This window comes from Ochotona curzoniae, unplaced genomic scaffold, assembly GCF_017591425.1.
Source record: "Ochotona curzoniae isolate NIBS_2020 unplaced genomic scaffold, NIBS_Ocur_1.0 scaffold_3223, whole genome shotgun sequence".
Classification (NCBI taxonomy): domain Eukaryota; kingdom Metazoa; phylum Chordata; class Mammalia; order Lagomorpha; family Ochotonidae; genus Ochotona; species Ochotona curzoniae.
The window spans coordinates 545,886-569,111 of record NW_024467108.1 but is presented as its reverse complement, the minus strand read 5'-3'; the positions used below and the strand labels follow the sequence as shown (position 1 = coordinate 569,111).

Sequence of the window (23,226 nt, the reverse complement as noted above, 5' to 3'; positions counted from 1 at the left end):
CACTGGACAGAAGTTCTTTCTCTGTCTCCTCTCTCTGTGTATCTGCCTTTTCAGCAACAACAAAAACAAAACATTTTAAAGCATTTATATATTCATTTAAGAAATTTTTAAAAAGAGAGAATCGGACAAATCCTAAAAATACAAGCAAAAAAAAAATCGCTGTGTAATTTCATCTTGAGAAAAGTTAATACTCAAAATGGCTTCACATTTTATTTTTCCCCTAAAAAGACTTTCCCAAGCTTTCTTTAAAGAGAAAGTTTGTCTCCAAAGCTTTATTTAAATCTCTTTTTTATGCCTGTGTTTAATAAGTCTAGATCCACCAAACCTAAATTAAGATCTTAGCTATCTGATGTGATTTCAGTACTTTCCTCTGATTACATACATCCTCCCGCCCCTGCCTTCTCCCCTGGGTTTTCTGCTTTGGGACTGACCTGGAATTTATAACTAGTGAACTGGCTTTCTTTCCACTTCAGCAGGCCCCAAGATTCTCTACACTGGCCATAAAATCCTAGAGCCCGTCTCCAACAGTTGTCAACCAACTCACATTGAAGGTCAATTTACTTAAGAAAAATCCTCACAGTAAGTACCTGGTAGTGGCCAGAGCCAATCCTACTTATCATTTGTAAAATTCTGGGGATGTCTCATAAAAGTTATGTTACAAACATTTGCATCATAATTCTCAGTGACCTTGCACTCCAAGCAAATTAACCTGAATATTGAACATGTTACAGAATTTGCTGTGGAAAAATGGTCAGTATTCTATAACCATTATGCTCAAACACATGAAATTAGGTTGAAGTATTTTAACAGACAGTTTTCTTTAGAATCACATTCATTATTTTTTCGTATTATGCTTTGTTATATGTTTCGGGTCCTAATGATTCTTCAGATGATTCTCCAAACATCCTATTTTAGTGGCTCTGCTATAAATCATAGCTCTCCAGCTCTATTAAATTTCTATGCATACCCATTAGCATTTTGACTTCTAATGAGCACTTTCCTTAATCAGGCCTTGACAGCTACCATCCTAAGGCAATAACCACATAGAACCAGGTTGAAACATTACTCTTTTTGTCATTTGGCAAAGATTTTAGGCACTTTAGTAACCTTAACACAACACTAGAACACAACACTAGGAACTGAAAATCAAGCATCTTACTTTATAGCATAGAACCAATTGTTGTAGAGATTAAGCCAAGTGCCCAAGTTGATAGGGCCACATAAAGCTGCATTTTCATCCAAAGTGAATTTTTGCTGAATTGTGTCTCTGATATTCAAAGGGAAACTGTGGAAGTGAAAGAACACTAATATTCTTTGGTCTAACTGTCAAGAAATCTGCATGTTTAGCACATAGCAATGGATAAATTAACACAATTCTCTACGAGAAAAAAAAGCACTATATGGTTCTTGCTTAGTTTTTCATGTGTTAAAAGGTATATTTTAAAGTTTTCTATTATTTCAATCCAGATCACTATGTTTTAAAAGCTAGCTACCAGTTTAATTTTCTTCCCCAATAATCCATTAGCATTTGGAGCATAATCACCATAATAAACAGTAATCGGGATAGTAAGTACTCCCCATTTTTCAGCAGATAATATTTTCATACATAATATTCCTTAAGAAGCTTTTTTTCCAACAGGTTTCTATTGATGCTTTTAAGCTTTTGTTTATTTGGAAGGCAGAATTACAGAGAAGGAGAAGCAGAAGTGGAAACTAGTCTCCCACCTGCTGGCTCACTCCCCAAATGGGTGCAGTGGCCAGTTTGGGGGCAGGCTAAAACCAGGAGCCAGGAGTTCACCTGGGTCGCTCACGTGGGTGGAACGCCAAGCACTTCTCCCATCTTTCATTGCTTTCCCAGGCACATTAGCAGCAAGCTGCAATGGAAATGGAGCAGCCAGGACTGGAACTGAAGACCATAAAAGATGCCTATGCCGCAGGTGCTGGCTTAACCTATTATGCCATACTTGTGACCACTATATACATATTTCTTAAGTTTTTTTTTTAATTAGAAAGGCAGATATACAGAGAGAAGGATTTACAGAGATCCGCTGTCTGTTGGTCCATTCCCCAAGTGACCACATGTCCTAAGTTGAACTGATCCGAAGTCAGGGTCCAGGAGCTTCTTTCAGGTCTTCTATGAGGGTGTAAGTAGGGTCCCAAGGCCTTGGGCTGTCCTGGACTGCTTTCCCAGGTCACAAGCAGGGAGCAGGAAGGGAAGTGGAGCAGGCAGGACAGGAACCTGTGCCGTTACAGAATCCCAGCACATGCAAAGTCAGGATTGAGCCACTAGGCCATCATGCCAGGCCCAAATATATTGATTTTTTTAAAATTATAAATGGAATCAAATGCTTCTCTGTTATGTTAGTTTACCATATTTTCATTAATGTTAAAAATATTTTAAAGCTTTTATCTGGGATAATTATAGTTTTATTGCAAAACTGAGCCAAAATATGCAGAAATTTCTCATCTATTTCCTGGTTGCACAATGCATTTATTCCGTTTCATTTTTAATGAAGCAAATTACAACTAATTGTGATTCAATCATACTTGCAAGGCTGAGGCTGTGGTACAACAGGTTAAGCTGCTGCCTGCAACACCAGCAAGACAGAGCTAGAAGTACAAGTCCTGGCTGCTTCACTTCTGATCCAGCTCCTTGCCTGGGAAGCAGTGGAAGATTGCGTAGTTCCTGGGCTCCCGCCATGCTGACTTGCATGAAATTCCTGGCTCTTCGCTTTGGTCTGATCAAGTCATTGAATATTTTCTCTGTATTTCCAACTTCAAGTTATTTATTTTTTCAATCAGTTACATTTTATACTTTCTAAAATTGTACATAGTTTCTAAATGTTCAATATTGTATCAGAAGTTTTTCATTATCTTCTTTATTGTCATAACTTTTTCTATAAATGTCATGTCTCAAATTATTATTTTTGTTTGCTTTCAAAAATTTCTTAAATTTTGTGTATTATATGATTCTAAATTATGAATCTTTCATTTTAGAGAGCAATTATGCTTTACTAATTCTAATAACTTGGTACCTCATTTTTATTCTGCTCTTTTTATCTGGAATTATCTACTACAACTCTTTATATTAAGTGATCCATTCACTAATTAATAAGTACTTTTTATTTATAATTAAGCACTTAGTTATACATTTATTTAATAACTTCTTAACTTTATTTTATGATTTTAAGAGTCCAGTTGTTTTCTACTATTTCTGTGATTTCTGCAAAAACTCTTATTTTATATTTGGTCCATCTATAATTTCAAACTTTTGCTAAATTACTCAAAAAAGTTGTATTTCTTTTGTCATTGTGGATTTTTGTGCTTTGCTGTATGGTATTAATTCTTTATGATATTACTTCTTTGTTATTTCTCATTTATTGAATTTCTTGCATGAAGATTTATATTTAAATACTTTGTTACAAAATTGCCAATGGTACTATCAGATCTGTCTCATTACCAACATTTGTTAATTTATTTCAAGAGATACATTTGAAAAGTATCCCATCTGTGCATTTATAACTTTCCACTTGAATTTCCTTTCCTTCTGAAGGGTGTGTGTTTAAGTTCAGGCTGTTTAGAAACATTGCATTATCTTGCCAGTAGTTCTTTGTGTTATGCTGTAATTACTACTTAAACAGAAACATAACTTTCCTATCAGAAGTTGACATCTTTAATCTATTTTGATTTTATAAGAATACATGACACATTCTATGTTTTCAAACTTTGTATTAAAACCATCTCTCTCAAATAGTCTTCTTTAAGTTTAATCTGAACTCTTTTAATCAAATACTCTTTCAATTTAAAAAGACGCTCTTTTAATCAGCAATTGTAATCTCTAAGTATTATGTTTACCAATGTATATGAATTATCTTTCTGACACATTCTATGATTAACCAACAATTTTATAACTTTTCTTACCTTGGTAAGCATCAGTTGTTCTTTTTCACCTCTTTGCTCTTTGGACAGGATTGTCTTTCTTAGCTCTAACTTCTTTATTTTTACATTTAAAAAATTTATCAAGGTTATCTCAAAAATGTAAATGATATGATGAGAAAATGAAGATATTGAACCTCCCCACAGTCTTAGGATCCTGGGTGATTCTTTCTGCAGCATTCCCATAGCGGTTGTCAAGGCTACCAGCAGTATATGGAGTCTGAAAAAGCTGGGCTTGTAGAAGATGAGTATACTAGTGGTTGCCAAAGAATACGGAGAAGAAAGGAAGAGGAATGAAAATATCAATCACTGGGTTCCAAATTATCACTAGATACAAGTAAGGTGCTTTGACATTCTGGTTACAGCAGAGTTACTATACATAATAATATACTTTATATCTTATAAGAAAAGAATGAACTAGAAGAATTTTGAATGTTTTCACCACATAGGAATATTAAACATTTGAAGAGATACATTTATTTATCATGATTGGTATTGCAAAAGCTATGCATATATAAAACATTATATAACAACTCAAAGTGTCTATAACTTGAAAAAATAAATAACTTGGTACTCTGTTAAAATTTTGGTTTATTTTTCATTTTTATTAATGCAAATAAAATGGATTTTATTTATTCCATAGATATAGTTCTAAGAAGATAGCCATATTTTATTTTTAGGCTTGTGTATTTTTAATAACTTTTCATTTCAGAATGTTTTTGATTTACAAAACAAAAAATTATAATAGTTCAAAGTGTTACTATATGATCTACACCCAGCTTATCCTATAGTTAACATCTTGCATCTTAGTATGTCTGATATATATGTCACAATCTGCAAAGCACACTCAGCTTCCCTTATTTCTGATATCTCAGATTGGTGTATTTGTCACAGTAAATTAGCCAACTAAGCTCTTCATTTGTTTGTTCGTTTGTTTGTTTGTTTGTTATGGAAATAAAAGTGTAGACATTTCCTTTATCAATCCCATAAATAAAATTATTTAAAGCACAAGAAATAATATTAACTGAATATTGTTCCCCTAGAAAAGAATGGTCCAGGATCTTAGAGTTTCCAACAGCTCTACCTTCCAGGTCTCTGAGTTCATCCTGATGGGTTTCCCAGGCATTCACAGCTGGCAACACTGGCTCTCCCTGCCCCTGACCCTGCTTTATCTCCTGGCTCTCAGTGCCAACATTGTCATCCTGATCGTCATCAACAAGGAGGCAGCACTGCGCCAGCCTATGTACCATTTCCTGGGCATCCTGGCTGTGGTGGACATGGGCCTGGCTACCACCATCATGCCTAAGATTTTGGCTATCCTCTGGTTTGATGCCAAGGCCATCAGTCTCCCTGAGTGCTTTGCTCAGATGTATGCCATCCACTGTTTTGTGGCTATGGAGTCAGGCATTTTTGTATGCATGGCTATAGACAGATACGTAGCTATTTGCCAACCACTACGGTACCCATCAATAATTACTGATTCTTTTGTCATCAAAGTCAACTTGCTCATGGCTCTCAGAAACTGCCTTGTACCCATCTCAGTGCCTGTGCTTGCTGCTCAAAGACACTACTGCTCTCAGAACCACATTGATCACTGTCTGTGTTCTAACCTTGGTGTTATTAGCCTCGCCTGTGATGACACAAAAATCAACAGTGTCAACCAGATATTTCTGGCATGGACAGTTATGGGAAGTGACCTGGGCTTGATTATTTTATCATATGCCTTGATCCTTCACTCTGTGCTGAAGCTGAAGTCAGTAGAAGCTGCATCTAAGGCCATAAGTACCTGCACATCCCATCTCATCTTAATCTTTTTCTTTTACACTGTCATTATTGTGATTTCTATTACTCATGCTGGAGGAATGAAATTTCCCCTAGTCCCAGTTCTACTTAATATTCTACATAATGTCATTCCTCCTGCCCTCAATCCAATGGTTTATGCACTCAAGAATAAAGAGCTCAAGCAGGGCATTATAAAATGTTTGGGTAGGCCACTAAAAAGAACTAATATGCAGCACCCACACACCTCTGGTATTTTTTTCTTCATATCCATGCTTAAATTCTCCAACTTTGGCAAATGGTGAAAAATTAAGAAACAGAGAGCCCATATCAACTTTTCAGTGGCATCAACAGATGCTTAACAAATGGAGGGGAACTAATATGTGGACTTCCTGGATTGCAAGCAAAATTTTTTCATAACCAAGAGTAGCATGGTGATGCTCTTTTTTCTCATGTTCAGTACAAGTGGACATATGCTTCATTTTCTTCACTACTTGCTTTATACGGAACCTCCATAAAAATGTGGAATTTAATGACTACAGCCAGCTTTTGCCAGTCTCTTCCTTTCAACTGGGCAATTTAGCCTTCTGACATTTGCTGTAATTGCTGAGAAAGTAGGAGTTAAATTTACAGTCTTATCATTTTCTTTATATTGTGTCACATCTATTTAATGACCAATTGATACAAATAGATATTTTTCTAAGAAAATATTCCAATGAAACAAAAACATAAACCTATGCTCAATAGCATCATTATTCTTTGTTCACTTGGCTAATCCCATCATGACCACAACACTATACCACCATGCCTCCTAAAATGACCGTACTTTTTCATATGTGGATATTGCATTTCTTCATGGAACCCATAAGTGTAAATAGGAATACCTTAAGAGAATGACAGTGATGGGGAACAGTTTTAACTTAAAAATGCAAATATTTACAAGAATATAGACACAATGGAAAACATCTTGGTACTATGGATACAATGGCTGTGGGAAAGCAGTTAGGCAACAATACAGAAAGATAGACAAATTTCCTGCAATATAGCGTTCAACTCTGAGGTTGATGTTCAAAACAGCTTTTCAAGGAAGAGGTTGAACACTGTTATTCTAAGTCATCTTGTTAGTCTAAAACTAGGAAGAAGGAACTATATCTCCATACAGCAAAGAACTTAACATCAAAATGTTGCATATGGGTAAAAGGGTTTATTTTTCATCCAAAATAGTAATTAAATGATTACAGATTTGTTAATAAGCCTCATCATGGTAATTATTTTGCTATCTAAATGTATCATACAACATCATGTTGTAAACCTAATGTGTAAACCATGTTTTAAATGTTAAACTTTGTTATATACTAAATTTGACAGGTTAAAATTTTGTAACATGAGTAATAGAAAATAAGAGACCAAATTGTAGTGAATGAAATAAAGTCAATAGTGCTGTAATATACACGAACTTTGAAAGCTGGATTCAGCACCCTATCCATGAAAAAAAAATTGCAGGTTCCATGATCTGACGGTGGATTTCATGGGTCCAAGCTGGGCCTCCACAGTGGCTCAGACAGAGCAGTGGACAGCATATCCAGGTGCACATGGAAGATCTGGCAATCCATTGGAGCCTGCGGAGAACACTTGGTGCCATGACAGAGGACAGAACAAATTGGTCAACTACCCCAGCGAAGTGTTGGCAGTAAATATCTGGGTAAACAGAGACTCTGGGGTGGATTATATCAACCAGTGGATATTGGAGTGATTTTGTTGTGCTTAGAGTGGTGAGACTGGCAGTAATTCAGAACTGTTGAGCTATTTAAGCCTCTTGAGCAGGACTCTCAGAGCATGCCCCACATCAGGGACCCTGGGGTGGTGTCGGGTGGCTGTTCTCCATCCTAGAGTGCAGAGGCATTTGGGAGGCTGGGTGTGGTTTCTCTACTTGCCTTCCATTTCCCCCAGATACGAGAAGGAAATAAAAAGACAATGCAGAAATGGTGATCTTACCCACCTTCCTGTAGCTCCTGACCCCCATCATCCTAATCAACTATCATCAAAAATAAAAATAATTTTAAAAAAGGAAGAAATGTAGTACTGATGATAGACACAAGGGACTATTTCTTAAGTATTCTCTTTGACTCTCTAGAAAAGCTAAGTCCAGGTAAACAAAAAGCAAAATATTTCTTGCCAAGGAATGTAGGAAATTAATACATGGAGTTTCATTTCAAAGTCAGGGAAATATTCTGTAATCACATAGTATATATATTGCAAGTCACACAGTTGTACCTTTTAGAATTATGTCAATGACTAACTTCTAGAAATAACTTTTATCTCAATTTAGAAAAATGGAAAAAACAATAAAATTGATCTCTACTTATATACTGGTTGTCTGTAAAATAAAATCCATGTCTAAGAATAAGGAAATGGAATATATGGTATGTCATTGTTTAGCCAAAATAATGTCAAATGATCTTTTGAATATTATTAGTTTATGTCAGTTGAAACTAATGGAACGTGATTTGAAATAGTATTTTCAAAGCTTTGTCATATGTAGGAATTATGCATTAAAGAGTACAACAGGAAGTGAACCAATAAAGTGGCTGGATAAAGTGCTCCAGAAATCATTTTCTCTACAGATAAATCAATTTCGAAAGCTATTCATACCCCAATCATTTTTCACAAGAATTAAATACAGGCATTACATATCCCATTGTGGCATAAAACTAGATTTTTTGAGGCCCCACATTTATATAAATTTATAAAATGAAATATACATACTTTAATGTCTAAGCAATATCTTAATTGCAATATAACAAAAGCACAGAAAATCATATAAGTAATCAGGGACGTGATGAATTTTCACATGAACTTCCAGGAAGAAGGAGTACCTAAGGAGATCTCAAATGAGGAAAAATGTTTTTCTCAGAATATGTGATGGTTCACGCATGCCACATCCCATTCAATAAACTCAAAGTAACCACTCTGTTGACCTTTCACAACATTTGTTAGTTTTGCCTAATTGTGAAATTTTTACTCCCAGAATGACATCTTGTTAGTAACTAAATAACCCACATACATATTTTTGTTGATTTTTTCCATTAAATTGCATATTGTTATCAATGATTCCTAAAATTACTATCTGATTCTTATTGTTTCTGTGATTCTAATTTTCATATTCTTATGAAGTGATGACAGAATCAATATTTTCCAAATGTTATCTGAACAATACCATCTTTTTCATTGTAAGCTTTTAAAATTTTATTTGACACATAGTAATTGCACAGATTTAAGGGGCACATTCTGATACTCTAATATATGCACATAACATATAATGACCAGACACTGAAACACCAGCTGAAACAATGTGTTGGGAACATTCAAAATCTTTTCTATGATTCTGAAATATATAATGATTGTTACTCATCCCAGTTACCTTACCGTGCTCTAAGAAACATTTGAATTTATTCTTCCTGATGCTCACTGATCTTCTCTGCATATGGGGCTTCCTTCCAAATCTCCCCAGACCCAGGGACCATGATCCTACTCTCGATTTTTAGAGCAACGTTTTTTTTTTAGCTTTTACATCTATACAAAGATGAGCTTGACTTATTTCACTTAAAAACTCCTCTAATTCTAAGTTTCTTCAAATGAAAGCATTTCATTCTTTTATAATATTCCATTTGCATACACATACCATATTGTCTTTATACATGTATTTATGTATGAATGACTGGGTTGATGACCTATCTTGGCTTTTTGAATAATGTTAAAATATCATGTGAGTGCAAATGTGTCTTTGACAGATTTCATTTTCTTTGAATATTTACCCACTAGTAGCATTGCTGAATGACACTGCATTTCTGCAGTTTTTAGAAATCTTCACACTTTTTTCCTTGATGATGATATTACCTTGCATTAACAGCCTTATAAGAATTTCTCATTTTGTGCCTTGCCAGAATTTGCTATTTTTTTAAAATTATAGTCATACTAATTGGGTTTAATTTTTGTGGTTCTGACAACTAGTGATGTTGATCATTTTTTCACTTATTTTGGCCAGTTGCATTCTTGTGAAAAACCTGTTCTGTTGCCTGTTCTCAAAGTAAATATTAATTATACTTTGCAGTTGGGTTTTTTTGATCCTTATACTCACATATTCTGGCTATTAACCCAGTGTCAGATTAATAGTTTGCAAACATTTCTCTCCAATTATGTCTTCACTCTAAGGATTATTTTCTTTGCTGTTTAGCTTAACAAACTTCTTGTCAATTTTTGGTTTTGTTTGTGTTAACGTTTTTCATGTATTTTCATCTATTTGAAAAGGAGCACACGCACAACAGAGAAAACTTTCCATTCACTGATTCAAGCGCCTGCAAACAGGGCTGGGACAGGTTGAAGCTAGCCTGGAACCCTGTCTTGGTCTTCCCATATTTGAATTTGAACCATCATCAGTTTCCTGGATTAGGACTGGAAGTGGAGCTATCAGGACCCAAATGTGAACTCTAACACTGGTTTTTGCATTACAAGTGGTGGCCTATCGATTACACCAGAATATTGTCCTAATTTTTTCTTTCATTGCTCATGATTTTGGAGTCAAAAAATCTTAGCCCAAGTAGATGTCTTGCAACACTTGCTGGATTTTTTTTTTCTAATAGTGTCATAGTTTTTGCCCTTACATTTAAGTCTTTGATTCCTTTTCAATTGAATTCCCTACGCAGTAAAAGATAGAATAGTTCAATCCTTTTGCATGTGAATATCCAGTTTTCCCAGGATTTGTCTGTTGCAAAAACTACTTATTACAGGAATTATCCGTTCTTCAATATGTGTCTTGGATGTCTTTGCAAAAAATCAAGTAACTAACACTGTTTTTTTCTTTTGCTTTTCTCCTTCAAGTGAAAAACTGATTGAAACAAAAGAAATATACTTCACTGACAAAAAGCAGCAACATATTCGTTCTGGTATCAAACAGACTTCATCCTAACTTGGCTTTTTATTTTTTTTTTAATTTATTTATTTTTATTACAAAGAGATAGAGAGGAAGATCTTCCTTCCAATGATTCACTCCCCAAGTAACCTCGACGGCCGGTGCTGTGCCCATCCAAAGCCAGGAGCCAGGAACTTCCTCCAGGTCTCCCACACTGGTGCATAAACCCAAAGTGTTGGGCCATCCTTGACTGCTTTCCCAGGTCACAAGCACGGGGCAGAATGGGAAGTGGAGCTGCCAAGATTAGTACTGGCGCCCATATGGGATCCCAGCACATGCAAGGCGAGGACTTTTAGGTGCTAGGTCACCCTGTTGTGCCCTTGGTTCTTTATTAATAGACTGACTTAAGAATAATTATTCCGTGCTATTCAACATTATTACTAACATATGGGTAATAATGACATCATTTATTTAAACTGTAATATCATTAAATAAATCATATAAATATGTAGAATCTGTTTGGGTGTTTTCTGATATTTCTAATCTGATTTTAAAATAACATTCAATTTTATACTGGATTGTGCCAAAAAGAAGACCTGAGGAAAGAATTTTACTGGAAGGGTGTTTTGTGTTAAATGATACTGGGAAACAGTGGTTGGAGAGGCCATATGAGACAAAGATAAAAAAGAAGTGACCCTAAGATAAAAAGATACATAGTTACTGACCGCAGGCATAAAGCTCCACACAGAGATTCTAAGAACAATGTTGTGTTATGTATCAGCATTTTCTTACCTAGAAAGTGATGAAACTCAAACTGAAGGTAATCTAAATAAAGGAAACGAATGAAACAAACTATAGACCAAATACTATAGTTGGTTGAAAAGCATGTTTTCTATCAGCTCCAGTCTGATGTCAAGACGTTTTAGAAACCACATGTGCTGGATCTCCTTGTCATTCTGTTTCATGAACATTATTGCTGCAACAGGGAGTTGCTGGCTTCTCTGGCTCCTCAGCTATGAAGAGCACCTGCACCGTCCCATGTACTACTTCCCAGCCTTGTTGTCCCTTACAGATCTTACTGGGTGCATTCACAGTGTTACGTATCTTTTGGTTCAGTCTCAAAGAGAATGACTTTCATGCCGGTCTTGTGCAGATGTTTTTCATCCACATGCTAACAGGCATAGAGTCTGGAGTGTTTATGCTCATGGCTCTGGACTGCTTTGTGACTATCTGCTACCCTCAACGTAATTCCACCATCCTCACCAATACTGTGATTACTAAAGCTGGTCCCATTTACTTTCTTCATAAGGGGTAGCCTTTTTCACCACACCTACTGTGACCATATCTCCGTGGCCAAACTATCCTGTGGCAAAGACAAGATGAATGCTACCTGTGGTCTCATAGCTGCTGTGCTAATTGGGGATCTGATATGTTTTTGCATTTCCATGTCTTACGCCATGATTGTGCTATAGCCAACTTGTCATTTACAGATGCTCACCATAAAGCTTTCAGTACCTGCACATCACAGATATATACCATTGTCATGACTTGTGTCCCAGCCTTCTTCAACTTCTTCGTTCATTGCTTTGGGGAACTCATCATACCTCACCATGGCCACATTTTATGTCTCTTGTGTTTCTTGCCATCTTCCACTTTAAAGTCAGTTGTGTATGGAGTGAAAACCAAGCCAATCCATGAAGGAGTGACAACTTGCCTTTTAGAGAAAAAAATATGTTGAGTATGAAATAAATCAATGCTATATTACTCTACATTTAATACTAAATATAAATTATAGACCAAGACTCAACATAAAATTCAAAAATTACGAGTTTAGGAGGCAGTGCTTGTTAATAATATGCTGTAAAATTCAAGAAACAAGTATGTAAATGTTAAATAAATTTTCCAGAAAACTGAAATTGGAAGCTATTAAATTTGTTACATAATTTAACTTTAGTTAGTCCTTCTGGAATAGATGTACAAAATGTAATAAGACATGTAATTTCAAGTAAACTTTTTGTGCTTATTTCACTTTGGTCTAAGCACTGTGGGGAATACATAGGAAAGAATGAAGAGTATCAGTTAGCCAGCCTAAAGAGACTCCAGAAGATGCACACAAACAGATTGTGTCCATGTTATAGAAAAGTGTGATAGACTGCCCCAGAACGTCAGTGCTAATGCTATGAATCCTGTCATCCCCTTGCTCTGTTTATATGAAACTGGCAGCACTTCAGGGAGCTCTTTGGCTGCTCACTTGTTTTTGATGCTGTGCTGCCGGGACAGTCATTTGGATTCATATGGCCATACTCATACTTGCATATAAGATGAGGTGAATATGGTTACTAGGACTCATCACCACCTGGGAAGTATGTTTGGCATTAATGTCAATAAGAATTTGGAATGATTCACTGGATACACCCATTTAGGAGAGGAAAAGATGCTTAAATAAAATCTATATATTTTATGAACTGTGGTCGCCAGAACTGGATTGCTATAACCGACTTTAATATGGAGGGAGATATACTATAGTGGTCAGCAGGTGTTGCAGTCTAGCCTAGTCCAGCTCATCTGTCTCTCATGCACACCCATGAGCGCTTCAAATTAGCTCAGCCTAACATGTGTCCAGCACTAGTTTCAGGTTTATCAATGGAAGCTGCAGCCCAGCAAGCAAGTGACCACAATTTCTCTGTCAGGCACATTTTGAGCCTCAGAAATTATGTACACTGGTGGGTGCTATGCCCCAGCCTGACACAGCCAGCTTCCAGTCACAGGTACTGTGACCTAGCCCAACTGGCCCACACCCATTCCGGTCCTCACCTGCAGGTGCTGTAGCCTGGTCCAGCCTGACCCACCCCCAGATCCAGCTCATGTGTGACCTATCTGGTACAACAGCCTAGCCTGGCCCCGCACATATTCATTTGGGCTCTCCTGAGTGCTAATGTGTGCTTGAGCCTAGCCCAGCGTGGTCCACCATCAGACCCAATGCACACAAGCGCCAAAAGATGCCATAGCTTTGCCCGGCACAGTCTACCACAACCCTGGCTCTCAAGCGGAGTGGGGTTCCCAAAGTTCTTCTACCAGACCCCTTCCCAGCCCCACATCTTGTGCATGCTAGTGGTTGCTTCGACCCAGTCTGGCATGGCCCTACCACAGTCTCAGCTCCTATTACTGGGTGTTGCAGCCCAGCCCAGCTAGGCATGGCCTGTATCTTATACTGGCTCTCAAGTGTGCTAGGAACTCAATCCAGGTCTCCCAGGTGCGTGACAGAAACCTTACTGCTTGAGCTATCACCCCATAGCTCCCAGATTCTGCATTAGTGAGAAGCTGGGACAAGGAACCTGAGCAAAGTGCCAATCCTAAGTACTCTAAAAAGGAGTGAGAGCATCTCATCTGGCATCTTAGCTGCTAGAGAAAGTTTCATTCACTCAAATTAAAATTTTAATTTTGTCTATCAAATCTTCAGTAAATATGCCTACATGTGATACAAACCTATGGGTGTTTCTTACAATCACAGAATTTGGAAGAATGCGGTCATCAGTGCTTTGAAATGATTAAAATTGTGTTCAAATAATTACTCATTACTGTACTTAAACATTTGGAAGAATATTCTGAGAAGTGTTTGGAAGCTTTGGGGAAAACAGTGATTGATATATTTAGTATATGGTTGCTGCTGAAAATAAACACTTCTTATGTTTTAACGCTTAAGAAGAATGCTTTTATTCTTCTATTATTTTATTTAAAGGACTCTTTAAAATATACAAAATTCATGAGAAATGTCCACAAAATATTGAGAAACAGTGTGAACAATCCAATTTCAGCTGAAATTTATTTTTGAACAGCTCTGAATACATAATAGCTATAAAAATACAGAAAACATTGTTGGGTGGTTATTTCTCTGTGTTGAGAATAATAAAAGAAAGCATATTTTTTCAAAGATGCTACTTTATCAAGAGTAGACTTGGTGGCCACACTTCTCACTGAGGAGAAAGTATTGTCCTTCAGTGTGTTTTACAAGTTTCTGAGTATAGGTCTGTGGTCCCCAGGTTGTTTCAGAGTCCATTGTGACAGCTAATTGTGGAGACTCAATCAGCCTGGGACAACTTGATAATTATCCCCCAGGGAAAACAAAACATCATATATAAGATTTCATCCCAGATTTCAAGAAACTTCTAAGGATTCTCAGCCATGTGTGGCGATTTGATTGTACCTAGCACTGAGGTGAGTGGACAATTTTCAAAAATACCAATTTGGGGACAATGCAGATATTGCTGGAACAGAACACAACCCATTGGAATAGGCAGAAAGAGAACCAAAAGCCACAGTGGTCGGAGCTAAAATGTATCTCTTTGGGGGTAATGGCTCTTTTTCCTGCTGTGTGATTTCCAGTGAACTTTGTCTCATCTTCCTTTCATCCCATTCACTCCATTGTGATATCTACGTAAAGGTGGTGGGCCCTAGAAATTGTATCCCTTAAACTTCTCTGGTCCAGTTTTAGGAGATGATGATTTCTTCATATGCCGACATTTATGAAGAGATAATCTGAGAGTTCTCTTCCAGGAAAGAATCATTTATATGAGATCTGGTTATGGCTAGGAGCCAGAGACCCTAATCATGTAGTTCTTTTGTATTTTATTGGCTCCTTGGAGATTTTTGTGTACTTTAGAAAATAAAAGTGGCTGCAGTAGTAACTTCAAGAGTCAAAACAATTTATGTCTGGTGGCTTCATAGCCATAATCTATCCCGTCACACTCCAAGTATCTAATTATGCAGGTTGACCAAGGGTGTTTGGTATTAGTTTTGCTGCATGGAGCTTTAGAGATCATTTTCAATTTCTTCTTAAAAGAAATATTTAACAAAGTTTTTCTCCAACACCTCTCTATCTGTAAATCCTTTTAAATACAACTTTATTCTTTATTTCCTCTACAAGAAGTAGTAATTAAAAAGTGTAACACTCTACTTCATACTGGTTATCTATTCAGTAACTAAGGTAAGTATAATATTTAAATAAAGTAGTATACGCAGTGGTTGTTAGAACTCCGTGGGTTTCCTGATTGTAAATGTAGTACTCATGGTAAAGAATACTGTGTCTAACTGAATTCAAATCTTCATTAAAACAGTATAAAATTAAGGTTTCTAATGAGTTGGAAGTTTTTTTGTTTTTTCTTCTTGTCGAGAGGTTACTTTGAAACTCCACAATGTGGAAAATCTCAGTCTGAATATCAGATGGAGTTCAAGTATCAGATATACTGGATCCTCCGTAATTACAACATGCTTGTTCCCAGATAGTACAATTCACATTCTAATGTATTATTGTGAGCAAGGAATATAGGGCATTACTGGAAAATTGGAAATGCAGGTTTTTTTCATAATCCTCAAGGCAAATTAAAGTGCTAATTTTTTAGTTGCCATGAGAACTAGATAGCTAAATTGCTGATAAAGAGTGGTTGGATTAGGAAGATTCTATAAATTTCAGTGATTTCAGTGAAAGATTCAAATGCACCTAGTGTGGGAAGAATCTGAGAGGAGAGGCCAGAGTGGCTTTTTGAATGGTGACGGTCTGTCTCAGTCCTGCTTGGGCTTGGTGATGTGATGGAATGTAAGCCATGTGCTAGGTAGAGGGGTACAAGCTAAGGACAGTAGCTTACATAAAATTCACAATAGGTCATTGAGTGAGATAAGACTGTCTAATGGCCTTCAGATACCATAGTACAAAGTTTCTCCTGATAGACTGAAAAAAAATCACAATTATCAAAGTGAAGTGAATGTTCATGGCATTTGCAAATCATATTAGCTGAACCAGTCTTTCTTATTTGATCTCTAAATGCCTTTCTCTCTCTCTCCTATCTAGAAAACCATTGCTGTTAAACCCTGTGAAATGCTTTCCTCCTGTCAGACATTATGTCTGGGACCAATAGCTCCAGCCTGACACCAGGAACCTTCATCTTGAATGGTGTTCCTGGGTTGGAAGAAGCACACATTTGGATCTCGCTGCCATTCTGTCTCCTGTATACTACTGCTGTTGTGGGGAACTGTGGGCTCATCTACCTCATCGGCCATGAGGAGGCCCTGCACCAGGCTATGTACTACTTCCTGGCCCTGCTCTCCTTCACCGATGTCACCTTGTGCACCACCACTGTACCAAAAATGCTGTGCATATTCTGGCTCAACCTCAAGGAGATCAACTTTCATGCCCGTCTGGCCCAGATGTTCTTTGTCCATATGTTGACTGGGATGGAGTCTGGGGTGCTCATGTTAATGGCCTTGGATCGCTATGTGGCCATCTGCTACCCTCTTCGATATTCTACCATCCTGACCAACCCCGTCATTGCTAAAGCTGGACTTGCCACTTTCTTGAGGAGCGTGATGCTCATCACCCCATTCCCTTTCCTCACTAGGCGCCTGCCTTACTGCCAGGGAAACTTCATTCCCCACACCTACTGTGACCACATGTCTGTGGCCAAGGTATCCTGTGGCAACGTGAACGTCAATGCTGTTTATGGGCTGATGGTTGCTCTCCTCATTGGGGTGTTTGACATTTGCTGTATCTCTGTGTCTTACACTATGATCTTGCGAGCAGTAGTGAGCCTGTCTTCAGCAGATGCTCGCCACAAAGCCTTCAGCACCTGCACAGCTCATATCTGTGCCATCATAATCACCTACGTCCCCGCTTTTTTCACTTTTTTCACGCATCGTTTTGGAGGACACAATATACCCCAACACCTACACATTATTGTGGCCAACCTGTATCTGATACTGCCTCCCACTATGAACCCAATTATTTACGGAGTCAAGACCAAGCAGATTCGGGAAGGTGTAATCAAGTTTTTACTTGGAGACAAAGCTGGCTTTATTAAAACACATTAATCACATACAGGATATATTGCTTGGGATAGAGAAAATACAAAAAAAAAAAAAAAAAGAAATTCGTGAAATGTGTAAATTAAATTGTATCACAAATATGTCATTCTGTGTAGATTTTCTGAAATCTTTGCAAGTACAATTTTTTAAAATGCTTCATATTAGCAAAGATCTGCCAAAGCATAGCACACAGAATGAAAAATAAAAATAAAATCTATTCCTTTTGAAACTTAATGCTTCTCGTATAAGTTTATAGATTCTCATGTATAGCGAAAGCAAAAACATTGGGATGACTGTGGGCCACAGTAGTACAGATCAAGGATGCCCTCTTGTGAAGGACAGTGGGATAACATGTACCCAGTGTTGAAATATTTTTTCAGTATTTTTAGGACAAGCAATATTTGGATGTTCTCAATTTTTAATGTCAATTGTTTGCTAAGCATCTTCTTAGAAGATATCTGACAACTTCCACAAAAATGTCTACAAGTTTTATTATTATTTTTGTGCCATCAATTAAGGGGACCTCTATTTAAAATGCATTTAAAACAAATTGGTCATCTTATTCCATATATATGTTTGCACATTAACTTTAGTTTATTAGATTTTTTTTTTAATGAGATGGATGTTGAGTTGACTATGATACAGTCACTGGCCTTAAGTTACTCAGAATATAGTCTCTGGTCAGGGATGTATGAGCCAAAACATGTTTGAAAAAGAGAGATAAGGAATAGATATGTTAAGGAGGAAGTGAAAAGTTGGTAGGAAAGAGCTGAGGAAACTGTAACATGAGTTATTTTGGTCCCAAGATTTAAATCCTCTGTCTCCTAATTTCTAGATTAAATTTGGACAGGCTAGTGCATCTCCCTAAATTTCAGCTTCCTTATCTTTATCAAACGTGGAAAAAAAATTTACCCAAAACAAATATCTGATGATTAAATGCTGCCATGAAGACAAAAGGCATGTATTATAGTTCCTGTTACACACTAATAACTGAATAAACCACATTTGATGTCAGTTTTAAGAGCTATTAATTTAGACTCTGGTTTATAATGAACATATAATTTGAAGAAACCCTTTTCCATTTGGTCAGGCAGTAGAAAATCCATTTTGTAGATATTCTTTCCTTGAGTTCTCACAAACATGCTCTCAGTATTAGCCAGTAAGTTTTTCTGAGTATCATCTATGTCCATGGCTCCATAATATACACCTGAGGAAGACAAATTAACACAAAAACATGAGTGAACTGCAAGTTTAGTAGAGCATGTAAACGCAGCATAGTGATTATTATAAAATTATAAAGTTAACTGCACAACACAAGTTATCACACAGTTCATGAAAACTGAGCAAATTGTTACTGATATCTATTGGAGCTTGTGGGCAAAATACTTTGTGGTCAGTTTTAAGGGGTATGTTTAGGTATTCTATAGGAAAGAGAAACAAAAATTGGAAACAAATGACACATGCAAATATTATGGTTAAACTAACACTATCAATCGCTATAACTGATTCAGATATAACATATAAAGGAAGAAGGACAATATATATGTCTAGAAAGGTCAACAGAGGTGTTACTAGGATGTGGTGGGCACTGCTCTTGACCTGTGAGAGTTAGCAAATATCTAGGAATTACCCGAACCATGAAGCAGCTGTTGCACCACTAGTCACTTTCCTGGCCTTCTCAGATTTCCAACACTATCAGTCCTCTCAATTCCTGCCTCTCCTCCTTTCTCCAACTCTTTTTTCTATTCCACAGAAACCTCATCTTCTGAGTGTGTTCGCTTTCTTCAGTGAACCAACCCAGGTTTGTCTCAGAATTCAGTCATTCTTTAAGCATAGAGTGGAGAATCATAGTGTCTTCCTTCATGATTATCTCTTTCAAGGTGTTGACTGTTCCTACCAAAAATTACGATTTTCAGACAATAAATAAACAAAAATAGTGAAGGCAGTGGCTGATAAAATGCTCTGGCCCCTGTCAGGCATGTGTAAGACTTGCATGGAGTTCCAGCTTCTTACTTTCAATACAGTGCTATCTGGCTCTGTGGTCATTTGAGAATGAACCAGTCAGTGCAAGATTCTCTCTCTCTCTCTCCCCCTCTCTCTCCCTCCCTCTCTCTCCTCCTCCCCCTCCCTCCCTCTTTTCTTCCCCCTCTCTTTCTGTTACCCAGATTTTCAACTAAATAAAGCCTTAAAAATATTACAGAGAAGTTTATAAAGTCTGCTGTCATGAATTTCCATTCTCCAAATTCTCTTCTGGGAAGAAATGTCTGTTACCATTTATTGTGATTCTTCCAAGTCACTTTATACATGTCTCTTTATTTCTTTTGAAAAGCTGCATATCATCTCATTATATTGATCTATAATATTTGAGTTGGAGTGAACGTTTGACTTAGGGGTTAAGATGCATTTCCTCTGTGGGGTGCTTGTGTCCAATGCTCACCTCCAGCTCCTGACCCTAGGTTCCTGCCAGTGCAGATACTGGGAGGCAGCAGATGACCAGACAATGGCTCAGATAACTGGGATCCTGCATCTTTGTTGGAGACCTACACTGGTTTCTTCTGCTTCACCCTACATCTAGTACTCAATTTCCCTCTTGCTTTCCCTTTCCTCCTAAAAAAATACATTTTTGAAAAATCATCTTTAAGGACATCATGACATACTCATATTTAAGGGTATTTTTTAAAGGTAGTTACAAATATAACCAAAATATGAGCTTATTTGAAATATATGCAAACTTTTTCATAGTACGTATTCTCTGTATCAATTTAAAGACTCAGTCATATGTCTGTATTTCAAAAAATTTTGCATTGAAATGAATGCCTTTCAATTACAGTTTTCTATATACTTTTTGAAGAATCCTCATGCAAAAATTAATTCCAAGTAGTATTCAGTTAATAATCATATGAGTGTCTTTAAAATGCAAAGATTTTATAATATAAAAATATTTATGTTATTCATTTCTTATCAAATAAATAAATAAGAAAATAAGACTTTATCAGACACAGACCTTTCCACCAAGTATAAAATTTCCTCAATAGTAAAAAGATCACTATGGTAGCGTCATTGTTTCATTATCACCTGAAACAGTTATAAGAATGAAATAGGTAGGAATTAAACATCTGTTGAATAAATAATTGTATGGATAAATAATTACTGGTCTACAGAGCAAGTTCACTCATCAACCAGCACTTTCTATAAAATGAAATTAAGAGGAGGTGTAGAAGAGTTGATTACCTCTTAGATGATATAGCATGCCATTAAGGAAGCTGGAGAGCTCTGTTATGATAATTAAAGGTAGCTTAAAAGATTCTCTCCATCTAGTTCTTCCAGAAATGTAGTTGTCATTTAACATATCTCTGTGATACATGGTCTCCGTTAAGTACTCCGAGTTACAGATGGTGGTGTCCTGGCTTGGTGAAACAGGACACTTGGCCATTTTTTACAGGGACAAACCCCAAAGCCGGGCTGTAAGACCTTGGATCATGCCAGATAATGAGTACTATGCAGTATATGTGAGGAAATGATCAAGCCTCTCACACAGCACACTGTTATTACTGCACAATTTGGATTCCAGTCCCCAACCATCCTGAGATGTGTTTCCCCAGACAACGCAGGTGAAGGGATGGCCAATGTTCTGACCCATTTCTCTGCTTTGAATTCTGGTTTATGCTTTTACAGAAATGGGACTGGTAGTTTAATGTAACTCAAAGTCTCACAATTAATAGTCCAAAATGTTTCTTTTGTAATCTGACATCAGTTCCATAAAATACAGAATTCAATGGACAGGGAAAAATCTACATCATTGCTACCATTTCCTTCTTCATAAACATGTTCCAGAAAATGCTCTTTCAAAAAGCCTGGTAAGTATGCTGTCTGCTACAAGTGTTTCACTGAGTTAGCATCTGGCAAACTTTGTGCTTTCCAGGAAGTGAATTAAATCAGATCTAAGTCACTTTAGAAGTAAGAGGCAGAAAAAGATAAACGCAAGGACCGAAATGGGAAGGCTGATGAACTAATGTTTCTGTTCATTTGTTTTCAAACATGAGGAGCTTCCAATGTTGAATCTCTCATAGAGGCAATATGATAGATTTTATATATTTTTATTTTACTAATTTTTGTTTATTTGAAATTCAGGCAGATGGGAAAAAAAGGGGTCTTTCACTCACAAATTCATTTCCAAAATGCCTACAATAGCCAGGCATGGTCCAGGACAAAGTCAGGGGCTCAGAAATCAGTTAGGTTTCTCACCAGGGTGGTAGGGACGCTAACCTGTTGGCTCCCAGAGTTCACACTACTAGAAAGATGAAACTGGAAGTGAAGCCAGGACTGGAACCCAGGCATTCTTGTATGGGATCCAGGTATCCCAATGCAGAATCTCCTGTGCTCAGCACCTGTCTTCACAGCTGTTTTTGATGACTTTGGAGGAATTACCAAATGGTGCTCAGTTACATATGAAAGACTCTCTGGTCTGATCTGAACAATCACTCTGTTGCTCTGCTCATCTGTGGAATAGCCTAGACTCTGGGAAGCTCATTTGTATCACTCTAAAGTAGAAGGACCCAAGGTATACATACCATAAAAAAAATGGCTGGGTTATTAATTCTGACAGGGCTAAACAGCCCTGCTCTTCACACATCAGAGGAGGGGAGGCTAGATGTTTCTGTAAGACCCCAGAATGCAATATTCAATGAGGGATCTGCTACATCTATGAAATAACACCAAATAACACGGTTCCAGATGATTCGAAGCTGTACTGATGGACGTTTGCCCTTTTTTAACTCACAGCAGAAATATCTCAGAGGTCCTTGGAACCCTCCTGCTTACTGATATTCAGTACCATATGGCATGCCATGACATTAGCATAATTTTGATGTTTATTATTTCCAGACTTTATGAAACATTTGCAACTACATTTTCTCTTTTACTACAGATCAGGAACAACATCTTTAAAATTTTTAATGCTACTAAAAGTGAAATCCAATGGTAATGGCCAGGGGGTTGGTCAAAGTAGAGACCAATAATGGAAGGCAGTTGCCAAAGATCCCATGATGCAGAAATGCATTCACAGGAGGATTAGCTATTTTCTTTCAGGAAGATGCACCTTCAAGGCCTCCGGGACTAACGATGCTGTAGACACCAGCTAGGAGAGGAAGCTTGCTGCAGCATAAGTACAAGTTCTCCTCTGTAGACCACAAACGAAATTAAGTCAGAAGAGGCGATACTACCATAATTTGATCCTCCAGGAAGCCACATGTTGAAATCTGAGGGGAAGACACTGAAAATGCAGGGCAGCGCATCTGAGAACTAGCGACACTCAAAGCATGTGAATCGGAAGCTGCAAGGAACAACAGTCCTTCAGACCACATCGCATAGGCATAGGTAAGTGTGCCTGGAGTGTTACTGAGCGAGACCATGTCTCCTATGCTGTTCATTCTTAATTTCAGTTCCCTAAAAGTAGAGGTCAAGGAGTGTTTGAATTCTTTTCTATGCAGACTTTTCAGAATAAATGAAAAGTCATTTTCTACAGGAAGAAAACACTTGGAAATATACTTGCCCTATCTGTCCGTCTTACATGAGTCTCATTGGCTGAGAAGCTCAAGACACTCCCAAGCAGAGGTACCACTATCTGGTTCATCACACCAGTCATCTCATGGGGAGGAAAATGAAATAGGAAGCCTGAATTCCTGTTCACAGCATGCTGACACCCAAAGGACGGAGGTTTACTCTGTTTCCTAACGTCCTTCTTCCAC

The 23,226-nt window shown here is 37.3% G+C and overlaps 2 protein-coding genes and 1 pseudogene across 2 annotated transcripts; all 3 read left to right on the top strand.

Moving 5' to 3' along the window:
- The first annotated feature begins 4,985 nt into the window (after positions 1–4,985).
- LOC121145270 (putative olfactory receptor 56B2) lies at positions 4,986–6,020 on the top strand. Its single transcript, XM_040963999.1, has one exon. It carries the CDS (start codon positions 4,986–4,988, stop codon positions 6,018–6,020), a length of 1,035 nt encoding a protein of 344 aa, XP_040819933.1.
- Positions 6,021–11,509: 5,489 nt separating this feature from the next.
- Positions 11,510–12,362, top strand: LOC121145269 (annotated as a pseudogene).
- A 4,157-nt stretch (positions 12,363–16,519) lies between these two features.
- Positions 16,520–17,485, top strand: LOC121145268 (olfactory receptor 52N2). The gene has a single exon (XM_040963998.1). The coding sequence runs from the start codon at positions 16,520–16,522 to the stop codon at positions 17,483–17,485; it is 966 nt and encodes a 321-aa protein (XP_040819932.1).
- The last annotated feature ends 5,741 nt before the right edge of the window (positions 17,486–23,226 follow it).

Coding starts and splice junctions, on each gene's coding strand:
- LOC121145270 (XM_040963999.1), top strand. CDS start 4,986: ATGGTCCAGGATCTTAGAGTTTCCAACAGCTCTACCTTCCAGGTCTCT.
- LOC121145268 (XM_040963998.1), top strand. CDS start 16,520: ATGTCTGGGACCAATAGCTCCAGCCTGACACCAGGAACCTTCATCTTG.